We start from the raw sequence: 27,352 nt of genomic DNA on the forward strand, positions 1-27,352 counted from the left end.
TATATTTTTTTTTTTTTTAGCAAAAGTATAGTTTTCAGAGAATTATATTTTTAGTGGAAGTATAGTTTTTAGTGGAATATAGTTTTTAGTAGAAGTACAGTTTTATTAGAAGTATAGTCTTTAGTGGAATTATAGTTTTAGTGGAAGTATAGTTTTTTAGTGGAAATATAGTTTTTAGCAAACGTATAGTTTTTAGTAGAAGTATATTTTTAGTCGAAGTAGTTTTTAGTGCAATATAGTTTTTAGAAGAATTATAGTCTTTTAGTAAAAGTATAGTTTTTTAGTGGAAGTATAGTCTTTTAAGTATAATTTTAAGTAAAAGCATAGTTTTTAGTAAAAGTATAGATTTTAGTCAAAGTATAGTTTTTAGTCGAAGTATAGTTTATTTAGTAGAAGTATAGTTTTTAGTGGAAGTATATTTTTTTAGAAAAAGTATAGCTTTTTTAGTGGAAGTATAGCTTTATATATATAGTATAAAGTAACATGAATAAAGATGCACTCATTATTTTTAAGGTACGTATAATAATTTTGTTTATATACAAACAAAGAACAGCTAAATATATTCGACTGAAAAAATACATTAGATTATTAGATTATTTCTTGTTATTATTAGATTATTAGACTATTAGATTATTTCTTGTTTATAGAAGGTGGACCTATGCTGCACTATTATCAAATTACAATTCATTATTATCCAACACGGTACTACAGTTAAAGTAAATTTATGCATAGCCACCGGACAAAAGACTTGGCGTCAGAATTTGCAACAAGGATTGCTACTTTATTGTTTGTGTAATGTTGCTCAAGAATGTATGATTTAATTGTAATGAGAAAAAAAAGACTTCTAGTTACACTGTTGTGATACCCATAATATTACGAAAGTAGTTTATTATTGGAAATAAATGTCAAATTTCAGCAACTAAATTATCTACTGAAGAGAAGTAAAACAAAATATGAAGAATTTTGGGTTGAACAACTTTAGAATTTGTAACAGGTGCAAAGAGTGTCATCGCTGATAACACCATCACTAAATTCAATCAACTAAGGAATGAACAGCTTCGGAAGGACGTATATAGAAATATCAAATACCGTATATTTCTTTGATGGCTTTGTAAGTTATTATGTATATTCTACGTATGTTTTGCTATTTTATTATGTAATACAGGCAGTAAAAGCATCATATCTGTACTGAAAGCAGAATAACATTATTATTATTATTATTATTATTATTATTATTATTATTATTATTATTATTATTATTATTATTATTATTATTATTATTATTATTATTATTTACACGATCTGGGGAATCAAACAAAATGTGAGAAGTTTTGAATTTGGTAACTTCAGACAAGATTGAGGAAAGGTCATGAAAAAAGACGAAGTTCAGTTGAATCAATCTCTCTATATTTATATATTTTAATAACCTTCTTAGGTAGATTCTTTGGAGTAGCATATATAAATTTACTCACTTATGATTCTCAGGGATCACTATTTCCTTTAATTGGACGATTCGGAAGAGCGAAAATGTAGTAATATCAAGGATCTTATAAAATAGAGGATCTGCCCTCACAACAAAATCTTGAAGCCATACGTCACAGTTTCGCCACCCCTACTCTGCTCACTCCGCCCAATAGGATCGTAATGTTTTGAGCCAACAATGCTGTGAAAATTTTGTAATTACCGCCTCCCATTCGTTGTTCAATCATCCCTTATCTAGATTTAATTTAATAAATTTTTAAGAAACAATTTATCTACTTCATTTCTATCTCCAAATAAAATTTTTGAATCTTCTACCCTGTGTTGCGTTTGTTTTAAATGCTTCGATAAACCTGACACCACACTTTCCGCTTTCAAATCTCTAATGTGTTCCTTTACTCAGATTTTTAAATATCTTTTCGTTTTGCCTATATAATTCTATTGGCAGCTGCATTATATTTCGTAAAAACCCGATTTTTCATTGGGATCCGTGTAACAACTCTTCAATTTTGTGATGTTCTATTCTAAAGTTTTGGGGTTTTTTAAGGTTTACTGAAACCGTATTTTGTATATTTAATGCAGTTGTCAATCTGGAAAAATAGGTAATCCAATCCATTTTTTATCCTTTATGTCCGTTTCAGGTTTATCGAAACTTAAATTCCTTTTAATCTGATTATACTAACTATTTAATAATGAAGCTGGGTACCCATTCAAACTATCCAGTTTCATCAGGTATTCAATCTTTGTCTGTAAATCTGTTTTTAAGGAAGTAAGACGTATGGTACGTAAAAGGAACAGGAAAGGCGCACAAATTGACTCCCCCATATTTTAGTTCGCTTCACACCATTTGGAGATCTCTGAAGCACTGGACATTTTTTTTTTTTTTTTTTTTTTTTTGTACTACAACACACTTTCCTTGGTAAGTCCATTCCTTTTGATGTTTTCTTTCTTTCTTTCTTTCTTTCTCTCTCCCCTTTTTCCTGTTTTTACTGTGTGACAAAAACTCCAGAGAAGACTCGAAAGCTTGGAACTATAAAATTTCAGGAATTACAGAAACCCGTAAGTAGAATGATAGTTAGAATTCCTGAGTGTGGTTTTGCAGTGTCTGGTTTAAGAGTATTTCAATTCATTTAGGATTACTATCAACGTAAATTTTAAATGAATTCATTTTGGTTTTCTTAAAATAAACGCTTTGGTAATCCTAATGTCGTGTATTCATTGTTCATGTTTTGTTCCTTATTTCTAGCTTTTAACATTCTCTTTCGTCGTGCTAGTATATTTATTGTCTAGCATGAAACTTCATAAACTCGATTCCATCTCGTTTTTCGTAAAATAACTTTTAAAAAACGACATTTTTTAAAAAAGTCTTTTATGATGGACTTTATAAAAATGATTCAAGTGACACCCGCTGAAAACGATCCTCAGCTTCTTAGTAATTCTTTATTTAATGACTCAGTTTCTCAATAATACGTGATTCATTTGAGAATTCCAATTTCTTGTTTATATTAATTTTCGTTTAGGTATTTTCAGTTTCTCAGTTATACTTCATTAACGATTTTCAGTTATCTAGAAATATTTTAACTGTTTTCAGTCTGTTCACTGTAGAAATTTCAGCTTACTAACATTTCATTTCACAATTTTCCGTTTATATAATTTAACTCTTTTTTTCAGTTTCTTATATACCGCACTTTATTTAGCGATATTCAGCTTCTTAGTAATACTTCATTTAAGGATTTTCAGTTCCTCAGTAATACTTCATTTAACGAATTTCGGTTTTTCAGTAATATTTCCTGTAACGATTTTTCAGTTTCTTAGTAATATTTCGTAAAGTAACTTTTAAAAGACGACAACTATTTTTAATCTTTTGTGATGGACTTTGAAAAGATTCAAGTAACGCCTGCTAAAATAATTTTCAGTTTTTTAGTAATTTTTTTATTTAATGATTCCAGTTTCTCAGTGATACATATTTTCTTTGACAACTCCAGTTCCTCGGTGATATTTCTTTTAACTATTTTCAGTTTCTCAGTTATACTTCATTTAACGATTTTCAGTAGTGTAGAAATATTTTATTTAACTCTTTTTCAGTCTCTTCATTAAACGATTTTCAATTTCTTACTAATATTTCATTTCCCCGTTTTCCCTTCTTCAGTAATACATCATCAAACCCAGAAAGATATGGGGATTATATAACTATTAGCCTCATATCGCATGTAGCAATAATTTTGCTTCGAATACTGAACAAAAGGTTGTATGGAAAAACAAATGAAAAAGGTGAGGAGGAACAGTTCGGGTCCAGGAGAGGTAAGGGTACAAGTGATGCAATTGGATTATTAAGGGTGATCGATGAAAGGTTTATAGAAAAAGGGAAAGACGTGTATGTTGTATTTATTGATCTAGAAAAGGCTTTTGACCGCGTGAATTGGGAATTGTTGTTAGGAGTTCTGCAGTAGGATGGGTTGGAATGGAAAGATCGAAGACTTATAAGAACCCGATATATGAACCAACAATTAACTGTTAGAAGAGGGAGAGTTCGACAGAAATGCTCTCTCTCGCCAACATTATTAGCGCCATATCTAGAAGAGATAGTGAAAAAGAGACTACAAAATGAAGGCTGCATTTCAGTAAAAGGTACAACGATTAGGTGTATAGGGTTTGCATATGATATGGCACTTGTTGCAGAATTTGAAGAGAAAATGAATAAGGTGTTGAGGAATGAAAACTTGAGGAAAGGCTGTGAAGAACATAGAATGAAAATAAATATTAGAAAGACAAAAAAGACTTCGGTGTCAAATATAGAAGTACGAGAGGAGAAAATAGAACAGGTGACTAGTTTTCAATATCTGGGTAGTACTATTAGTGATGATATGAAGTGTGAATGTGAAATAAAAGCAAGGGTTAGGAATGGCGAAAGAAGTTTTTAGGAGGAAGAGAAGTTTGTTTTATGGGACATTGAATAAAAAATTGAGAAAAAGACTGATGAAATGCTTTGTGTGGAGTATTGTACTGTATGGGGAACAAACTAGGGGTAAAATTGAGGAAGAGCGTGGGGGTACGCCGTCCCCTACTTCGAAAAAGTATGTACGGCATCCCCACAGTTTCTAGAAAATTACAATGGACAAAGATAGGCAGGGGGAACGGCGTGACGTCATGCCGCTAGCTATCGTCCTCTTACCTTTTCAGATCCACTTTTATCCCTGGCACAAACATGGACACTATGCGAAAATGATGAAAAACGACTGCGTTTTCGAAATGTGGGTGTGGAGAAGAATGGAGAGAATTAATTGGGTCGAGCGGGAAATGAATGAGAGAGTGTTAGAAATGGTGGGGGAGAAAAGAACAATTTCAGATATTATTAAGAAGAGGAAGAAAAACTGGTTGGGGCATTGGGTAAGAAGGAACTGTATCATGAAGGACATGCTACAGAGTACCCCCATGCCGTAAGCGCCGGTGAACCACCGATAGGCAACTAGCGACATCTCGCCAAAAATTGGTGGCCCCGCAGCAACCATCCGCAGTGGCCCCACTTCCGTTTCGAAAATTATACTACCAGCGGTTCACTAGCGGCAGAGACGCGACGGAACTCCAATGAACCACAAAATTACTCTCTTAAAGTATGTTAAATCGTCTACATGCGTGATTTGTTTACATTAAGGTGTGTCGAAAACACATTAAGAAAAAGTACCACAAGTGGGCGCGAACCACCGACTTTATGATTACTAACCACATGTTCTTCCGACTTCGCCAAGGAGGAGATCAAGAAAACGCCGCTTGTAGAGAGATAAATCATTGAGGTCTTTTAAATTAATTTAGCTAATCAGAGTGCTCCTTTAATAATGTATATTCGACATAACCCTTTGGGATCAGATAAGATGCATTCACCATGTAATTTTATAAGAAATGACACGTGTCATTTTACTTTATTGGATATTTCTCCCATACTCTTTCTAATGATCGGCGACAGTTGCCATCTAAATTCATAGTTATTCGCACTCATCTCAAGATTTTTCACTTCATGATGTAGAGGCAGGTGTTACTCTTGAACCACAGAGCTCACTTTAGGAACAATTCGTGAGGAAAAAATAATATAAAATAATAACCGCATGCACATGACTGATGATAGTTTGTGTTGGTCCCTTCGAGATTCTCCGCGACAATTCGAAGGAGCGCGGAGTAAAATGAAGTCCTCGCTGCTACGCGGTGGTAACTTCAACACTCCGACTCTGGATATCTGTTTCGACTCGACAAAACCCTGAAACCAGTGGCACAGTAGCGGCAATACTTCGACGTGTCGCTTTATCGACAATCAACATTTACCGGCAAGTGGGCCATTAGGTGTTGGCGACGTTTACGGCATGGGGACGGTGGCAGGAAAAATTGCGAGGGGGCGAGGAGGCTTCAATTGGTGAAGATATCAAAACAGAACAATTGTACGTAAAGACGAAGAGGTTAGTGGTAAACCGTGGAAGATGGAAGTTTCTCAGTTGCGGCAAATGACAAAAATGGCCGAATTCCTATGATGATGATGATGATGTATGAGTAATATCTCGTTTAACTATTTCAGTTGTTCAATAATAGTTTATTTCAATTAACTTTTTCAGTTCCTTATATACGTATTTCATTTAAAAATATTCAGCTTCTTAGTAATACTTCATTTAACAATTTTCAGTTTTTCAGTAATATTTCATTTAATCCCAGATAGCACGAATACTTGCGGCAAATTTTTGCTTCGTTTAGTGGAGCAAACAATCTGAAAGTTTGCGAAGGCAAAATTTTTAAATATTTATTAAAAGCTTTCAATATGATCTGCAAATTTTCGCTGATTTGTATAAATAAATTCACCACTGCAATTAATTTGCATCATTTTTTAAAATATAGCGTTGAAAGTTTGCCGTCGCAAACAGTTTGCAACTCTGTAAAAAAAACTTGTTTCGAAAAACTTGCTGAAAGCAAATATGTGATGATATTACCGAGTGCGCGCGCATGGTACCCAGAATTCACTGCGCTACATCAACTGTGACAAAGCAAGCGGGAAGTGAGAATCAAGAAAAAACAATACATCAGAGGACTCCAGAATAAACTCACTGGTCTCTTATCAGATGTTTTTATTGACCCAGGCAGCCTGATGTTATTTTGTGAATGTGTGTGAGAGTAAGTACAGGGATATGATCGTTGAGTTAGTAGATGAATTGCGATATCCTTTGTCTGTACGTTTATCGTTCGTAAGTTTATCTTTGGCAAGTAGCTAAAGATGTTTAATGCTTGCCACTAAGAAAAGACGGATCCACATTATAAAAATTTTGATGTTTCATAAAGTTAGGTTTCACTTTATAAATTTGCAACAAACATGATCTTGCGATCGTGAAAACACTTTCTGCAATGTTGATGCAAACCTTTTAATGTTTTCAGCAAATTCATCAGCTCATTTTCGGAAATTTTGTCAAAGAAAATTTACACAAAATATTTGCAACAAAGTCCTGGCAAACTTTCTTGCTGTGCAGTCGCAAACATTTCGTTTGTATTGGCAGATGTTTTCATTTTCTGAGGCAACTTTGCTGCAAACTCAGCCAGCGTCAACTTCGTTATTTGCATTGAACTTTCGGCAAATTTTCTCATTTGAAAAGGCAAATTTTTTGCAAACTTTTTAGTTTGCCTTTGCAAATTTTTAAACATTTTTAAAAAATTTTCTGTGCTATCTGGGATGATTTTTCAGCTTCTCAGTAATACTTTATTTAACTGTTCTCAGTTTCTCAGCAAAACTTTATTATTGCTATACACTGATTTAGATGCAGGCACAGTTACAGCAGATTTTTAATACTTACCTATACTTAGGACTTCCAGCCGTAAAAACATATCCTACAATAGACGCAGCCGAGAATATCACTGGCAAACATAGCAGGAAATATACAAATGCCTGATATCTTCCAAATTCTCCCAATGACTCAACAATTATATCGAAATCCATCTTGTAGGGCAACACTCTGTAAATAGACATTTGAATATTATTTAATATAGTTAAAACAAATGTTAAAATATTCTATTTAAGCTAAGATACATTTAAATATACTAGGAGGGCTGTCCAGAAGGTAGGCCTAACTGATGTTTTGAAATAAAAAGTAACAGAATAAACAAACCAAATTGTATTACATACATTTTCAACATAATCGCCATATAAATTAAGGCATTTACCATACCGTGGTACAAGTGTTTCAATTAGAAATACGAATGCCGTCTGCGATTTCAACCACTTGCTTCCACCGGCATGCAGTTCGGTGCCAGTATAAAAGCATTGTGTAGCGAGGCATGTTTTCATCGCTGGGAAAAGATGGTAGTCGCTCGGCGCCAAATCCGGGCTCAATGGTGGGTGATCGGACACCTCCCATCCAAAACCCTCCAACAGCTCTCTAGTACACTTGGCCGTGTGTGGAGGACGTGCATTGTCGTGAAGAAACACTGCCTTCACTCATTATTCCATGTCCGTACACTTCATACAGTTGGCAATGGGTCGCAATTTGCTTGTGGTTTTTGCCAACCAAAATCTAATCGCAGAACTCACCTCACAAGAAGCGGGTGTGCAGTGCAAATTGTAACACGTCACAGAAAGCACAGTAAGAGCATCACAGTCTTCACGCTATCACAGCTGGATGTGTACTGAGTGTGGCAACGTTCTGACACCAAGATGGCGACTCTAGTCCCACCCACTGCCGCGATAGGCCAAAACATCTTGTACTTTCTCGACAGCCCTCATATTTAAGCTATCCTTACTTTTCCATCAACTATTGAAACTTTTGTGCAAGTATCCTAAACTATCATTGGTTGATTGGTTTATTTTGAGTTTAATGTCTCTCTTCAGCTCCGAGGCCATGTGAGATCACATCAAAACAATTAACTGAAGATTAAACAAAAGTGTACTTGAAGTACGCTTATAATTCATTTCGATCAGGCAACATTGTTAAGAAGTTTGTATGGAAGTCATGGCTCGAGGAAGGTCGGACGACTGTTCTTAGCAAAATTTCACTTCACAAGCCCTGTTATACAAAGAGTGTTCAAAAAGTTTTGCACAGTGATCTCTATTTTTTTTTTATTTGTTGCAGGAAAAGAATGAAATTTTTTGTAAACATACTTGGAACATTTAGCTATAAGTGGGTATATAAAAGTATTTTCTTTTATTTAGAGGTGAGCCATAATGGACCGTGAAGTAGATGTCCAGTTGGACAACGGTCGGTGATGGAGTTCCTCTTCAAGACCGGCGATGACTCTGCCACATCGATTCACAGGAAGATGGTCCTTGTTTATCGGGAGGACACATTGGATCGCAGCAGTATCCAGCGGTGGTTGCAGAGGTTTAAAGAAGGTGATTTCTCTCTACTGGACAATCCACGATGCGGTAGACCATCGACGGTAGTGAGTGATGTGAATAAGGAGACCATTAATCAAATAATCCAAAATGACAGATGTGTGACGACACGATAGCTTGCTGAAATGACTGGTTTGTCATTGGGTAGTGTGGTATCAGTGGTACAGTCACTAGGGTACAGTAAAATCTGTGCACGTTGGGTGAATAGATTACTGACAAGAGAAATGAAAAAGATTAAAAAGGATGTGTGCGAGGATCTCATCATGACGACCTTTACTGAAGAGTGGAAACAGTGTTTTGACGGCGTCATTACCAAGGATAAAACAGGGTTGTTTTTGTCCGAACCTGAGAACAAAACACGTCTGAAGGCCCACCTGCGCGGTAAAACATTTGATAGTGAGAAATACCTTATTTCTTGTGTCAAGCGATGGTGTAAAAGTCAATCCCCAGAATTTTACCAAAGTGCATTTACATAATGGAAAGAACGTTGGACCAGATGCGTCACAGCTGATGGAGGCTACATTGAGTAGGCTCAGTGTATAGCTAAATGTTCCAAGTATGTTCACAAAAAAAATTCATTCTCTTCCTGCAACAAATAATAAAAAAAAAAAAAAAATAGAGACCACTGTGCAAAAGTTTTTGAACATCCTTTGTAGATAACTTACGTTTGTACATGATTGTGAAGAAATTAAAAATAAATTACGAAATATATTTTTCTTATAAAATGGAGGGATAAAATTAATTTTATTTATCATAAGAAATTCAATAAACTTATAGATTTTCGAAATAAGAATAAAAATAGTCCTCTGTTGGTTGTTTTAGGCAATATTTATTCACACAACTTTTAAACATAGCTAATTAACCCTCTCGTTTTTTATACCTCAAATTAACATTCTGTAAGAGATTGTTCCATATACTTTTGTTATAAATAACAATTAAAGATTTATTTTTAAATTTTATTTTATTATTAGGGCTACTCTTTTAAGTGAAAGTCCAAACTTCAATTTTGATTACGGGGCCGCGGTGGCTCAGTGGTAGAGCGTTCACCTCTGGTGCTTGGGGTCGATCCCAGCCCCCGCCAAGTGAACTTTGTGGTGGACAAACACCGTGTGCGTGGGTTTTCTCGGGGTTCTCCCGTTTCCTCCCACTTTCTTCATTCCACCGTTTCATTCATTACTCACCATTACCACCTCCTTTAGCCTAACCGGCATAAACGTGGGACGTAAAACTCAAAGATTTTTTTTTTTCAAGTTTGATTACTCATATATAACTCAGGAACCAAACGCCTGCAAATCTACAAACCATTAATATTTCACACAACCATGCCAAGTTTTATTAACACCGGAAAAGTTTTATTGACCGCTTACGAAATACAATATTCTTGTGATCAGTGGCGTATTTAGGATTTTGTTTCGGGGGGGGGGGACTATGCACAACACGCAAATAAGCACTTATATTTTTCCTTTTGGGTGCAGACAAATTTTAATGAAGTTCATTTTCCTTCCTTTAATATTTGATTTTTCGGACTACTATTTCCCCCGCCCCCTCTTGATTTTCTTTAATTCAAACATTTACCTTTCTTCATAATTAAACGATGTAAATATCCCTTTGCTATAATAACTAAAGTCCCGTTATGTTGGTATCCGTGTAAGTTTCGCTTATCAGCTCCTCTTAGTTTTGGTGTTACTAACGACGGCCGCCTTGACTAACAACGGTCGAAAGTATGATAGGAGAAACGAAAGAAAGTAACAACTAAGAAAAAGAAACAGAAGAGTAGAATGGACGTAAGAAAGAAAAAAGAACACAGTTCTTACATGGAATAAAATTTGACAAATACAGTACGAGGCACATCCAGAAAGTAAGTTCCGTTTGGTAATAAAATTAAATTGTGTACAGATACAGAAAAATTATTTATTGCACAAAATTCTACAACTCTTAAACTATTTTACTTTTCCACATAACTGCCGAAATTTTGCAGGCATTTGTCATAGCGTGGCACAAGGTTTTGTATACCTTCTTCATAGAAGTTTGCCGCCTGTGTCTTCAACCAGTTGGAAACAGTTTCTTTCAGCTCGTCGTCATTGTTGAAGTGTTGACCGCCAAGGAAAGACTTGAGATATAAGAACAGATGAAAGTCGCTAGGAGCGAGGTCAGGGCTGTACGGAGGATGGTCAAACACGTCCCAGCCAAATCCCTGTAGCCCACTTCGTTCTTCATCGTGCACGTCACTAAGTCCTTCATTGAATTGTCGTACCCATCTTCTCACCATTGAATCACTCATCGCATTTTGTCCGTAAACATCGCAAATTTGCCGATAAATTTCACTTGGTTTCACTTTCCTCACATTCAGAAAACGAATCACCGCTCTGATTTCACAAGCGGCGGGATTTTCAATCAACACCGACATTGTAAACAAGCACAACAAAGCGTACGTGACTGACAGCGATCTCCAAATGGCGCACGTTTCTTCTTCTTGATACAGAGCGTCTACCGCGCATGTGCGGAACTGCGATCGCAGCGCTGCAGCGGAGATAAATTGAAACGGAACTTACTTTCTGGACGTGCTATGTATTATTTCTGAACAAAAAGCTTAAGAAAATGGGAAGTCAATGAAATTCTTAGAAATGGTAAATAGTAAGAAGGATTATTGTTGTACGTGGAATGTGAAAAACTAAACTTAAAAAAAATCGGGATGGGGTGCTTCTTAATACGCCACTGGGAAATACTTATATTCGTAGTTGTTTATGATTGTAATCTAGTTGGTTATTAGAAAGTCCAAATAATCTATGGCGAACAAAAGTCTTAGACATCTGGTTTGACTGGCATAGAGTCGAACCAGGGGCGGATTAAGGCTTTTGGGGCCCTGGACCCGACTATTTCAAGGGGGCCCTATGTTACAAATAATTCCAGCGCATAAATTTTCTTCACTGCCTTCCACAGCCTCATAGGCTTATCGAAACACCGAGAATTATGCTGTAATATTTGAATGTGTTCCAAGTTTACAATAATTAGTATAACCCGGATTTGTATGTAAAATACATGTTTATAGCAACGTATGGAAACTATTTTTTCATTCCAATGGATTTATAAGTATTCGTTTGAGATAGAGATGCGCAGGAGACGAGTCGAGACAGGATTTTCCTGACAAAATTCGAGTCGAGACACGGCTCTTCCAATAGAGGAATATAGATACATTTTTCGAGTCGAGACATCACTTTTACAGCACCTTTTCGAGACGAGACAGGCACAAATCTTGTCTCGTGCGCATTCCTAGTTTGAGACGCATATGATAGCGCACATAGGTGCATATTTTGAGTGAATTTCGATGTGCATGCATATTTCGTAAACTTTGCAGGATACTGCATATTTCCGAATTTTATTAGTGCATACTAACATATTTCAGAGTACCGTATATCACAAGAAAGTAGGTTATATTTAAAATGAATTAAATCACATTGTAAATGCAGATGTAGATTAAAAAAAAAAACGTTGAGTTTGTTGCCCATAATCCTAGGTAAATTCACTTTCGATTGCTGGTAACACTGCTTTAGACAAACTGTGCTAAGTATTAGGCAGAAATTCCTAGTACAAAAAATCCGTGACATTGCAAATATGCTTAATGGCGAAAACAGAATCGGAAGAGGACCTAACACACGAAGATATTTTGGTGTTTTTCACATGCACCAGTGACTTTTGCTGATGTAGAAAGGAACTTTTCGATCTAAAAAACGTTTCTCACTGATAAACGCAGAGGGTTTACAGAACAAAACCTAACAAAGATGTTCATAGTTCATTGCATTGAAAATTTATTTTCTTAGTGTGTATTTCAGTGCACATGTTAAGTTTTTTCATGCATATTTTAGTGCATATTTGCATGCATATCTGGGGTTTTGTTTGTGCATGGAAATCTGGTCTCTAATAATTAGTTTAATTACATTCATTATTAACAGTTAAATGCTTATATAGACCCTACTGAAATGTAACATATAAATGCCAAATACAACCCAAATGGTCAACAGTCCCTGTAAAAGCACTAATAAAGGAGATTTGGAATACAACAGAGATATTTCAAAGAAATTGTCACCACAAGCTAATAATTTGGCTTGCACTAGAGGCCCAAAATAGCTCACTCCGTCACAAAATACGAGTCGTGAAGACGCTAATGGAAGAAGACTAAACTTTAGTGATACCACGAGTACGGCGAGCGGAAAAAATAGCATGGGTCTAAAATCTATAATATAAGTTGATTGCTATATTTTGGTGCTAAAGGGAGGGATTTGGGAGACCCCCTGAGCCTGGGCTCCATTGGCTTCAAGCTTAATCCGCTCCTGAATTGAACTCAGGTCTCTTGTTTGACAACGGTTAATCTACCACTTATATAGGTACCAGCAATATGTTTTTTCTCTGTTTTATATCGTAAGCCTAATGAAAAGACAAAACCAGTAAAAAAAATAAATTTAAATTCTTATTTAACTTGCACATTTCCAGTACAAAACAGTAAAATAAAACCAGTAGGCCTAGATCCTGGAAAGGATAGGAGGGAATCTTCGATCTTCCTTCTGCCTAGAATTTTGCGTCTTCTATTTAATGGATACGCAGGGATGTAGCTACGGGGGGCCCATCGGGACCAGGTCCCCCCAAATGATTTCCTGCCCCCCCCCTAATGACCAGATGTTAAAACATCATCGTGAAATAAACCTCGCTTCAGTCATTTAAAAATAACAAAGTTTACATATAATTAGTAATTTACAGTAAAATAGTATGGAAAAATAGTATTTTACCATACCGATCACAAAATAGTATGATATTTCTTCCTTATAGCGATCCGAAAATAGTATGGTATACTTCTTGTGACAGCAGATTACACATTTTACGGCGATTTGCATTTGACAGTTTGAAGACAAACGTTTTGACAAGGTACTAAAAATGTACTATAAAACAATGGCACTAAACTAAATTGTAAGTACATTATATTATTTATATGCTGTAATTAGTGTTTTAAGAAAACTTTTTTTTATCAGATGGAAAATTTGGTAAAAAACAACGTTTTTATTGTTTTTCAGTTTGGATTTCATTCGCTTTTTTAAATGCTATTTCGTGTAAAACAGGAAGTGAGATATAGCTGTTAATAAAATAATTATGTCTTTTTAGTCACTAATAATAAACATTTTTGTCAGAAAATCTTAAATAAATCAAGCGCAATTTCAAAGAAAATTCGTCTTATGTATAAAAGTAACCAAGAAAGTTCTGTCGCTTTTTGTGAAGGTCTGCGATAATTGGCCCTCGTACCGTGAGTTGAATGTGAATGGAGATAAGGCGAAAGTCAGTTCTTGGTGTTTATATATCCAACATACTACCTGGTTGTGGCAGTTCAGTTACACTGTGAACTTGCGTAAGGACAGAGTGAACATGGGACCTCCAAAGAGCGTCATAAGTGCGTGTATGCTGTACGAGTTCAAACTGGGGTCAAACGCCGCAGCAGTGTGGGGGAAGATATGTCAGATCTTTGGTGAGGGTGTCGTGATTGAGCGGACATTGCAGAGGTGGTTAACAAGTTTAAGGACGGTGACGAGACACTCGAAGGACACACTACGTACCGGAAGACCAAGACATGTACAAAATGTAGATCTTCAGACAGCAGTTGAGCCGAACAGTTCCAGACATGTAAGAAACTGCACTACCCTCATGCCGTAAACGTCGCCAACACCTAGTGGCCCACTTGCGGTAAATGTCGATCGTCGCTGTAGCGACGCGTCCAAGAATTGCCGCTAGTGTCCCACTGGCAGCAGGATTTCGTCGAGTCGAAACATATATCTCTAGTCGGGGTGTTGAAGTTAGACTACCACCGCGTAGCAGGGAGAACTTCGTTTTGGTCCGCGCTCCTTAGATTCTTCGCGGAGAATCGCGAAGGGACCAACACGAATTATCGCCAGTCATGTGCATGCGGCTATTATTATATATTATTTTTCCTGACGAATTGTTCCTAAAGTGAGCACCGAGGGTCAAGAATAATCTCTGCCTCAACATCATGAAGTGAAGAATCTTGAGGTAAGTGCGATACTTCTATGAATTTAGATGACAACTGTCGTCGATCATTAGAAAGTGAAAATGCGAGAACTATGAAATAAATAGACACGCGTCGTTTTGTTTCAAAATTACATGGCGAACACATTTTATCTAATCCCAAACAGTTATCGTCGAATATACACGGTTAAAGGAGCACTCTGATTGACCAAATTAAAAAGATCTTAACGATTTATCCCTTTACAAGCGACGTTTCCTTCTTCGCCTTCGTAGCGTAGTAGGAAGAACACTCACCTAGTAATTATAAGGTTGGTGGTTCGAGTCTCCTTCGGGGTAATTTTTTGATACTTTTTAGTGTTTTTGACTCACCTTAATGGGAAGAAATCACACATATAGCCGATTTAACATATTTTTGGGGATTCATTTTGTGGTTTATTGGCGTTTTGTCGCGTCTCTGCTGCTGGTGGTATAATTTTCAAAAACGGAAGAGGGGTCACCGGGGATCGTCGCTGCGGCGCCGCCAATGTTTGGCGAGATGCCGCTAATTACCCATTTGTGGTCCATGGACGCTTACGGCATGGGGACAATTCAGTGTGAGTGGCGAAACCATTCGGCAGCACCTTCATCAACTGAGGAAACATTAGAAGTTGGGTCGATGGGTCCCACATAACTTGACTCCGGGTCAAAAAGCAACGCAAGCAGACACCTGTGATTCTTCGCTGTCTCGACTGAGGAAGGAGTCATTTCTGGACAGGGTGTTGGTATGTGATGAGAAGTGGATCCTGTACGAAGTTCCACGGCGCTGTCATAATTAGTTGGCATACAATGAACGGTTTCAAGACAGCCGAAATCAGCACTGCACTAGAAGAAAGTTCTCCTGTGTGTTGGTGAACTGATCGCGACATCGTAGATCGGGAACTGCTATTAGCTGGTCATAGCATCAATGCAACTGTGTACTGTCAGCAATTGAGCCGTGTTCAAGAAAAACTCAAAACTCTGGAGCCAGCACTTCTGAATTCCAGAGGGGTCCTTATGTTACAGGACAACGCTAAGCCCCACGTGGCTAGGATGACCCGGGACATCATTTTACGCCTTGGATAGGAAACACTATTGCATCCGCCATACTTCCTGGACATTGCACCGTCCGATTATCATCTGTTCCCTTTCTTGGACAATCACCTTAAAGGATGCCAGCTCAAATCCCTAGTAGAGGTGCAAAATGCACTTGATACCTTCTTCGATTCACGGCCCACCAACCTTTACCGCGATGGAATCCATGGCCTTCCAGAACGTTTGCAGAAGGTTGTCGATCTATTTTTGATCTTCCAGGTACGTGTTAGGTGACATATGAATGTTCGGAGATGGTGGGTAAGAAAGCGATAGAACTTTCTTGGTTACCTTTATAGATAGGTTCTGTGTACTGAAATAGTTATGCACAAACGGTATAATGTTTGGTCTGGGTCAGTAGTTGTTGGTTAAACATAATAAAAACTACCTGTAATATAATTTATGAAAATAATAATAATAATAAGCTAAAAACAGTGTTTTTAGTTTTCCGGAAGGAAAACAAAATTTTCCAGTTTTTTCAGGCTTCAAAAACACTAGCTGCACTTTTTTTTTTGTTGATTGTAGCTGGCCCCCCTTCAAAAACGACGGGCCCCTCCTACAGAAACCTGCTGGCTACACCCCTGTGGATACGTCAAGTATATTTAGTTTAAAGTGTTCACAAAAATAGTTGCTTTACTCGCTAAATCATTTAGAGAACCCATCTGGTCATTTGAGTTTTGCTTGAAAAATCTCTAGTTCAGAGACACAAAACTTTCCGACATGTGGCAGGCTGGTAGCTTCAGGGTGCACCCATGCTGCCTGTTCAAATTTTTTTCTGTCAACGCCACTAATTTGTAGAACGGCCGTTATGGGGCACATCGTTCACTATCTTCATTTTAAATCCTAATTATGTTCTATTTCTTCAAAATGGACTAAAGTATTCAAAACTTAAGAGAAATTAATATATTGTCAATAGAGCGCAGCACTTACGTAGTTAAAAAAGAGTCGAAATTTTACATTTTTTATTCCATCTTTAATAATTGTCTTTAGGGCAAAATATATATCCTAAAATTAGATACAGACATTGATCTAAAAATGTGAGTTTATGAACTTTCTTCCTCATTAATATTTTAGCAGAATAACAATATGCCCAGTCAATTACTGAATTTATATAGGTTAGGGTGCGCGCCTGGTGGCATTGGTAATTCCCTGACTTTCCCTGACGAGAGACTGCCGTTTTAGGGGTCTCTCATTTTCCAAACCGTTTTTTGTAAAGGCGTGGAAGTACAACGCGCCTTAGTAATAAATTAAACGTATGAATCAAACTTTATTTTAACAAAGTACTATAGTTCAACGATGAAAAAAATAAATAGATAAATAGGGTATTTCTAGGAGAAAATAATAATTGAGTTGTATAGTGTGTTTCAGCTTACTTTTTTTTTAAAAAAATAAAATCGACAAACGAAAATTATCTTCACTTACCTTCGAATTATTCCTTTTTGAGGTCCTGGCAAATTATCCAACGCCGTTCTCCTGTCATTAATGAAACGAAATAATGTGACGTTATATCCTTCTATTAGTTATGTTGATCATTTACTTTTCTAAACAACACTAATGTTCCAGCTTCAAATCGAAAGTAGTGTTCTGTTATGTTCCGGATTGTAAATATCGCAAGGCCCCGATGCCTCAGTGGTAGTGTTGTGTTCATCTGGTGCGTGTGTTACCTGGTTCGCACAGTTTTTTTTTTTTTTTTTTTTTTTTTTTTTTTTTTTTTTTTTTTAATGGCTGTCTTACGCGTATTCTCCCTATCGAAAATCACTAAGGTTTTCGCCCATAAAAATTTCACACGATCGATCGTCTTGGGATTTCGAATTTTGGATTCTGTCACAAAATACGTCGAATACATACCCTGGGGCCCGGTTGTGTGTGTGTAATTGGAGGTGGCATAAAATGCCTTTCGACGCTATTTATGAAAAAAAAAAAGAAGAAATAACTAGGCTACTGGTGGAACAGGCTCCGAAAGATCAGGGCCTACCAGCCGGATTATAGCTCTCATGTCTTTGGGGTGATGTGTGGTCAGCGCTTCGTTTCCCCTCACCGTTAATGCTGACTTTTTAGACTACAGTTTACTGCTTCTTTCTTTTAATTCTGTTCCCCAAGTGTTCTTACTACGCTGGTTAGACTCATGTGGTTCGGATTCCACGTTAATCAGTAGGTCCACGTCTCATATAACCTCACTGCTGAACAGGACGTTAAACTTTAAATCATCAATAACACTGGTTAGATATAGCAATGCTGCTCCATATGGTGAATACGAACGATCATTCTGTTCGATTTCAGTTCGCGCCCAGTGAACTTTGTGATGGGCAAACATAGTGTGCGTATGCTTTCTCAGGGTTCTCCCGTTTCCGCCCACTTTCTTCATTCCACCATTTTATTCATTTCTAATCATCACCATCTCCTTTAGCCTAGTCGGCATAACCGTGGGATCATTTCATTTTGATTTCACGAACGATCATCCATCTCTCTCCTCTGATCAGATCCTCCCTGCTTGACTTCACTGTTCTTACGAGAAACTATTGCAGTGCGGCTTGTGCGTTGCCATTATTCATGAAAACGAGAATAAATCATGGCCTGAGGAGCATGACGGAAAATGGAGGCAACAGAAACAGAGAGCACAGGAAGAAGAGTTGAATTAAAATATGAAATTTTAACCAAGTCGTTCACGCGTCTAGGCGAAGAGGCTAATCGGGGATTTTAATGCATGTAAAATTAACCAGTCACCTTGTCAGAACTGATGGCAGAATTTGTATTGTGGGTATTATAAATTTGTTTAGAGAAATGTATTAAGCGGGATGAGTACCTGCGTTATATTTGATTTTTTCTCCATTGGTTTATGTAGAGCAATTGTTTTTTCTTCTTTCAAATGAACTGCACTGAGAAAAATCCGTTCTCCGGATAGCGGTATACTGTACAAATATATGGAATCATCTTGCTTACTATAGAAATCAGTATGGAGCATACGTTATCCATATACTAAATAAGCACTGCCCTTAAATGTTACATCATGCCATTGCATAATGTCTGATATCTAACAGGCTTTCTTATATTGCACACATATATGTATGTTACCTTTGTCAGCTATATGTTATATACGTCTATTTGTATGTGAGATCCTGGCCGTCTATATCAGTGCTGTCTAAACGGCGGCCCGCAGGCCGCATGCGGCCACCCAAACCATTTTCCATGACCCACAAACTCTCACGATTTACGATTGTTATTACTGATACTATTTTCATTTATATTTATTCATTCTTTTAATGGTTTCACTCTTCTTTCGAAATAAGGCATCCATTTAGCGATTCTATATAACAAAAAGGCGCGAGAATCCACGGCAACATTTCCCCCTAAAACCTTGAGTTTGGTTGGGAAAGAGTGTCAGTGTTTGCTAATACTTATTTGTGTGAAAGTGCATTTTCAACCATGAAACTTGCGAAAAGTCGCTTCAGAAGCTGCCTTGGAGATTCTTCTCTTTTACATCTCCTGCGGCTCACAACAACAGGAATGACTGTAGATATCCCAGCCCTTGTAAACGCTGCTAGTCACCCTCATTTGTCACAGATTGAATAGGTATATAATATTTCAAATACAATTTTATATTTTTCTCTTGTAGCGTAATAATAACACTAGTTAACAAATTTAAACTTTTTGTTTGTTACATGAGAAAAATCACCTGATCTTAAAGGAACTTTTTGCGCTGAATTCGAATATGCACTCGGTTTCTCTCCATCACGTACAGTTTTCCCGTAACAGAGGAATTTTCGGGAAATTCCCTCAAAAATTTCCCTTTTTCAGATATTTTATTCCCCTAGCTCCTGTCCCCTTACATATAGTAACATAGAAATTATACCTAAGTATACCTTGATTTATATTTAATAAACCCTAAAAGTTTCGTAAAAATCGCTTTGTTCTTTCTAGAGAAATAAATATATTTGTATGTATACTGTGTGCACTGTTTATTGCACCTGATAGTAATGCTTTCAGATCTCCTGAGTTGGGGTAAAAACGATTTGCTTTATTACTACAAACACAGACATAAAATGAATATTTACAATAGTCAACAACACACTTTTATTGCTCTCTGTAAATTAGAAAAGTGTATAAAAATAGAATGTACTTCCAACGTATATTTTTTTAAACGTACAGTATATGTATATCTTAATACATATATATACAATTCTCCAAGTTTTTTCGTTTTGTTCATGAAATGGTTATCAATATTTGTTATCAAATGTAACAGAATGCAAAAGAAAGAAAGAATGGAATACAGACTCATTGTTGACAACAATGAACTAATGAAGTCTGAATTTTCCACTACGGTATCGTTTCCCCCCTCCCCCCGCACATTTCTTTCTTTCTTGTGTTCTTGACACCTGGTGAGGGAGTTTTGTACATTTTTATATTGACGTGTGGTTTAACACTACTTCACTTTCAAAGTTGTCTTTGCTGCTAAGAGTGCTTTCATGTTTGATCTTAACGGCATTATACCCAACTAAGACCAGAAGTTTAGTTTGTGATCAGTACAATGGCGTCAAGAGGACGGCGTTCGTGTGTTAACTCACCAAATAGTTTTTGTTATGTGTGTGGCCAGTTTGTAGTTAAAGGACAGTGTAGATCCATTACGCCATCGGTGAAACTAGCATATTATATATATTTCGGATGTCGTGTGGGAGATCAGGACAAAACTTGGGCACCCAACATAATTTGTGCGTCGTGCTACGTCACTTTACTTGCATGGGCCAAAGGGAAACGGAGGTTCATGAAATTTGCTGTACCAATGGTGTGGAGAGAACCCACCAACCATCTGGATGATTGTTATTTTTGTCTCACAGTAGTTAAGGGACATTCTAAAAAAAAGCAAATACACAATAAGTTATCCCAACGTTAAATCCGCAATTAGACCTATTCCGCACGGGGATGAACTTCCACTTCCCGAGCCCCCTACCAACTGGGAAGAGATATGGCCAAAAGACTCTCATGATGATCATGACCTTGATGAACCATCGACATCAACATGTACATCCAAGGATCCAACGTTCATCCCTGACTGTGTTCGCGAGCCACATTTCATCCGGCAATGTGAACTTAATGACCTAGTCCGTGATTTGCACCTGACAAAACAAGAGGCGGAACTTCTGGGATCAAGGCTCCAGCAGTGGAACTTATTGGATGCAGAAACGAACATATCAGTGTACAGGAAAAGGCATGTTCAATTTTCAAGCTATTTCTCAATGCAAGATAATGTGTGCGTATGTACGGATATAAATGGGTTGATGGCGGAGCTAGGAATTCCTTACGTTCCAGAAGAATGGAGGTTATTTATCGACGCGTCAAAGGTCAGCCTTAAAGCTGTCCTTTTACATAATGGAAATAAAAAACCTTCTATACCACTTGCGCACTCAGTGAAGATTAAGGAATCCTATGACACCATGTCAACTTTGCTAAATCTTATAAATTACAAGGACCATTGTTGGCAAATATGTTGTGATCTCAATGTAGTTGGTATTTTATTAGGACTGCAGTGCGGTTACACGAAGTACCAATGTTTTTTATGTTTATGGGATAGCCGAGCTGATGACAAACATTATGAAGTGAAGGAATGGGAACCTAGAGTGAATTACGTACCTGGAGAATGCAACGTCAAATACGCTCCTTTGGTAGATCCTAATAAGATATTACTACCGCCACTTCATATCAAGTTAGGACTTATGAAAAACTTTGTCAAAGCCATGGACACATCTGGTGAAGGTTTCAAGTATTTGCGAGATAAGTTCCCTAACCTGAGTGATGCTAAGATTTCAGCGGGAGTGTTTATTGGTCTCCAAATTAGGAAATTAATGCTTGATGATAGCTTTGACAGCAAGTTAAACAGTGCTGAGCTAGCTGCCTGGACAGCATTTAAGTGTGTTGTGCGCAACTTTCTGGGCAATAACAAAGCTGAGAGTTACACAGAAATCGTACAGGACATGATACAGAAATACAAAGAGTTGGGTTGTAGGATGTCTTTAAAAATCCACCTTTTGCACTCCCACCTCAGCTTCTTTCCTGCTAACCTAGGTGCTCTCAGCGACGAACAGGGGGAAAGATTCCACCAAGATATAATGGCAATGGAGAAAAGGTACCAGGGACGCTGGGATCTTTCAATGATGGGGGACTATTGTTGGGGTCTTGTTAGAGAATGCAACATTTCTTACAAAAGAAGGAAGTAGTGTACGTTTTTGTAACCCAATGGAAGTTTCATATATTGTGATAGTTTTGATTGTCTTTTCATGACCTTTTGGTACATTTGTATTATTGTTTATTGTAAGTTGTCACACTTGTAAATTATATTGTATTATATTTTATATATGTGTTTGTGGTAATAAAGCAAAACGTTTTACCTCAACTTAAGAGATCTGAAAGCATTACTATAAGGTGCAATAAACAGTACACACAGTATACATACAAACATATTTATTTCTCTAGAAAGAATAAAGCGATTATTACGAAACTTGGAGGGTTTGTTAAATATGAATCAAAGTATACTTAGGTATAATTTCTATGTTAGTATATGCAAGGGGACAAGATCTTGGGGTGTAAAATAAATGAAAAGGGAAATTTTTTAGGGATTTTCCCGAAAATCCCTCTGTTACGGGAAAATCGTACGTGATGGAGAAAAACCGAGTGCATATTCGAATTCAGCGCAAAAAGTTCCTTTAAGAACAGGTATTTCCTTTTATGTAATAAAACCTTTGTTAACTAGTGTAATAATAATAATAATAATAATAATAATAATAATAATAATAATAATAATAATAATAATAATAATAATAATATTATTATTATTATTATTATTATTATTATTATTATTATTATTATTATTATTATTATTATTTTAAGCTTTTTAGTGTAGTAAATAATATTGAGGACAACGATAGGCTACAAGATGACTTAAATAGAATCATTACGTGGTGCAAGGATAACGGTATGAGTATCAATTGTCTGAAAACTAAGTGCTTGACCTACAGTAACAAATCGCAATACTATGTAAGACAATACGAAATACAGTCAAAGCTGTCTTTAGCGGAATCGAGCGGGACTTGCAAAAATTTCCGTTAAAGTCAGGTTTCCGCTTAGTGGAGGTAGGCCTTTCCTTTTTTTTAAAAAAAAAAAAATACATGCTTATAAAGGGGCATACTGAGAAAATATATTGCTGTACGTACATTGTTCGATTACAGTACTTCTTTCTTCTACGAATAAATACACAAAAAAATTAAAATGAATACAAAATATACTATGCGCACGTTTTCTTTATTTTTCTAATAGCTAAGCAGGGGTTTCTGTGTACATTGCTGCTTGACTTTCCGCATACACTTTAGCCTGAGAAATTATACTAAGTGAATCAGAATCATTTTTCCGTAAGACAAATTTTTCAGTTCCTTTAAACTTCTGAGAGCATCTTGATATGTATTTATTCTACACTCTTCTTCGAACTCGGTATCGTATTCCTCTTCTTCCTCTATCTCGTTTTCTTCTTTCCGACATTCCGTATGATTTTTGATTAAGTTGCGGGGATTAAGGACAATTTGTGGGGGTGAATATGAGTAGTGGTTGAGGAAGGTAAACACCGTCCAGAAATATTTAACAAAAGAACTAACATTTTATCGCAGACAGTGTAATGTATATGTCTCACAAAATGTCTAAACATCTTCTAAACGCTGTAGTCCGGAACTCAGAATTTTCCGTTAAATGTTTATTTTTCTTTCCGTTGTCCGCGTAACACAGTTTCCGCTTAATGAAGGGACTTTTACACGTTTTGTTCTCCAAAATTCATGGGACCGTGAAATATTTCCGTTTAAGACAGTTTTCCGTTTAATAAATTGTCCGTTGAAGACAGGTTTTACTGTACAAGGTACTGTAATACAGAAAGTTGACACAATAAAGGATTTAGGTGTAACATTTGACAGGTCACTACGCTTTGGTGATCATATACAAAATGTGTGTAATGAAGCAAGAAAAATAATCGGTTACCTGTTTAATCAATGGCCTGCTTTCTGTCAATCAAATACATATGTACTCTTATATAAATTACTGGTAAGGTCGAAACTAGAATATGCATCAGTGACTTGGAACAGCCTAACAAAAACTCTCGTAAACAAACTCGAGATGGTGCAAAAGTTTTTATTAGAATACTTTGTTTTAAGTTAGGACTTGACTATTATTCTAGCACGTATGAATATTGGATAACGTATTTTAATTTGGAACGACTGGCTGACAGGAGAAACTTGATTGAATCTATATTTGTAGAAAAGTTACTTGACAAACATGTACCTCAGACTATATTTTTAAAAATGTTGATTTTACAGTTCCAACATATGGTACAAGGGTAAAAATTTTATTGCAACTGCATAATAGAAAACATATTTTAATCTGTAGGATTTTAGAAAGCTATAATGAATGCATATCTTAAAATATGACTTTATTTTAGAATTTTAAATATAACTTAGTAGCTTTTATTTTTTACTTTTAATTTTTGACACTTCTTTGTTTTAATAATTGACGTACACTACACTGTCAATGTTTTTATTATTACTAATTTATGTTATAGATGTAACCATAATTTTATCACTTGTACTATATAGTCATTGCTAAAATAATGTAGAATAAGACGAAGTGCTGTATTTTAGCTGTTCTCAGCACGTAAAAATAAAGTTTATTATTATTATTATTATTATTATTATTATTATTATTATTATTATTATTATTATTATTATTATTATTATTATTAGCTGCGGCCCTCCATTTTACGAGTAAAGACGGTTATGGCCCTCGGGCTCATTATAATTGGACACCACTGGTCTATATTGTTTCATACGGAAAGTAGTACAGATCGAACACTTATACAGAAAGTATTATAAAACATGCGTTATCAGTTATACGTTTGCAGTACGTTAAGTCCAAAAACTACAGGATTTACAAATGTAACATACGATTTTACGTAAGCCACATACATTTTTTTCTCAGTGTGGAATTTTAATTGAAGGGAACATAAGAGTTAGTCCCTAGTTCAATCCCAGGGCATCTGATTCGTTGATCTGGATATTAACGTCCCTCTCAGCACTAAGTCTATATGAAACGTGGATCCACAGCATAACGTGGGATCCGAACAGCGGAAATCGAACCTGGGTCTCCCAACCAAAGGCGCGTATAACAACCTTATAGCCACGAGAGAGCAAGGTGATGAGAGTTTGTGGTGGACAACATTGTGTCCGCGGATCTTCTCGGTGTTCTCTCATTTCCTCCCACATCTCCATTCTACCAATTCTTTCATACTGATGCTCTTGCACTTGTTATCTGTCGTTTATCTTACAAGACATGGTCGTATAAGGTACAACTTAAAAAGATTTAATCTCATTTGGAATTATAATTGTTTATTTGTATACTAGTTTCTTCTTCAAATGTATTTTGGGGGACGTGGTGGCTCAGTTGGTACAGCGCTTAGCTCTGATGTGCATGGTCCCTATTTCGGTTACCGGCCAAGTCAGTTTGTGGTGGGCAACATCGCGCCCGTGAGTTTTCTCGCGGTACTTTCGTTTTCTCCCACATTATGATTTCACCCATTCCATTCCATTATCATTCACTTGCCTTAACCATCCGTCTCCCTTAGTCTAACAAGGCTAATTGATAAACTAAAATATACATTTTTTTAAAATTTTATTATTTTTTAAAAAAATAAAAAAAATTAAAAAAATTTTTTAAAAATTAATTTTTAAAAAAAAAAATTAACAATTAATAAAAAAAATTCATTTTCATTTTTTCTCAAATGTATTGAAATGTCCCATAATAAGTAAAAATTAACCTCATTGCTGGTCTAGTGGGTAGCGCGAGCGAGAGGGAACCTTTGGTGTACATTGTCACCAGTTCGATTCCCGGAAGGAGAACATTGAAATTCGATCGAATTACAATGGTTTGGATTCCACTTCGTGTCTTATATAGCCTCGGTAACGAAAAGGAATGCTAAACTTCAACAAACAAACAAACAAACAAATTCGTGCAAATTAAATCCTATCCGAATTCCACGAATTAATATAAATATAACGTGAATATAGGCATATACAGGCTCGGATCTAAGGAGAGTGCTATAGGGGCTATAGCCTCCCCTCCTTGACGTTCAGGTATACACTGGATAAAATGGGCTTCAATCCTACTTTCTTTACACTGGATGAAGCGGCAAGCTATGGTTTAGCCTCTCCTTTGATCATATCCTGGATCCGTGGGTGGGCATATATATATACGGTACAAGGATATAAATACTGTGTTAAGAGAAAAGGGAGCCCCGGTAAATCCTACGTACACAGTGTTTGTACACAACAAAGCGCACTTGATGGGTGCTGAGATCGAACCAAGGACCTTACACCCCAGAGCTAAATGCTCTACTGCTGAGTCAACGGCCCCTCTTCAATTTTCTGTCTACTCATATAGCTCATACTTGTGACTCACAATTTTTAAAATGCATATCTGTAGCAAAACACAATTTCGGTTACTTGTAAAATATTATTAACATTGCAATGTATTTATTATAATAGTGATAGATAGAAGAGAGGATATGATATTTCCATATTCTTGACCTAAGCACCAGTCTAGAAGTTAAAAACTGGGGGGCAGCCAAAACCCAGACTGAGTTTACTATAAATATATAAATAATATCTTCAATTATCCTTGTCACTCAAAAATTGGGGGGCCTAAGCTCCCCGGGCTAGATCCGCCATTGTAAGCACCTTCAAAATTTTAAAAAAAAATCCACTTGCTTTTTAGTTAACACTCTATTGGTCAATGAGTTTGGCTTAATATTCCAAAGAGCAATAAAAAAAATCGGGGGATTAGTATTCTCAGTAGGTATCCCCAGGCCATCCCCTGTAATCATCACAGTAGCCTAGGGATGGTATCGAGACGAGACGAGACGAGACTTCATACAGTCTCGGTCTTGTCTCGGTTGATAAGTAGCGGTCTCGATCTCGTCTCGAGTCAAAAATCGCCGTCTCGGTCTCGTCTCGGTCAACAGATGCCTGTCTCGATCTCGGTCTCGGTCTCGAAGGCCAAGTCTCGGTCTCGTCTCGGGTCTCGTCTCGAAAGTCTCGAAGGTACAGTCTGTCGTCTCCGCTTCTTATTTTTTGCCTTTATTCTTGACATAGAATTATGATATGATGTACCTCGTCGTAGCTAATTTGCTAGCGCTAATGCTTTCCATGTGTGTGTTCCAGGTTCAATCATCAGTGGGTATAACATACCCGGGATAAAACCCTAATAGTAACTCATATTTCACTTTCAGCAATAGACTTTGTCTCAAATAGCTTCAGTACTGCCTATACAATTAAACTCTATTAAATTAACCCCAGTACTATACAGTTG

The 27,352-nt window shown here is 36.6% G+C and overlaps 1 protein-coding gene across 2 annotated transcripts in view; it reads right to left on the reverse strand.

Annotated features, from left to right (window-relative positions):
- The window catches only part of LOC145664680 (organic cation transporter protein-like), a 148,963-nt gene that overhangs the window by 49,142 nt on the left and 72,469 nt on the right, over positions 1–27,352 (reverse strand). For both annotated transcript variants that reach the window (XM_081731536.1, XM_081731545.1), the window contains exon 2: positions 7,299–7,457. In XM_081731536.1, coding sequence (XP_081587662.1) covers positions 7,299–7,441 — 143 coding nt within the window. In that variant the 5' untranslated portion in view covers positions 7,442–7,457. The remainder of the gene's footprint in view (positions 1–7,298; positions 7,458–27,352) is intronic.

The sequence above is a fragment of the Thermobia domestica genome, chromosome 1 (genome assembly GCF_964235325.1).
Source record: "Thermobia domestica chromosome 1, izTheDome1.hap1.1, whole genome shotgun sequence".
In the NCBI taxonomy this organism is placed as follows: Eukaryota; Metazoa; Arthropoda; class Insecta; order Zygentoma; family Lepismatidae; genus Thermobia; species Thermobia domestica.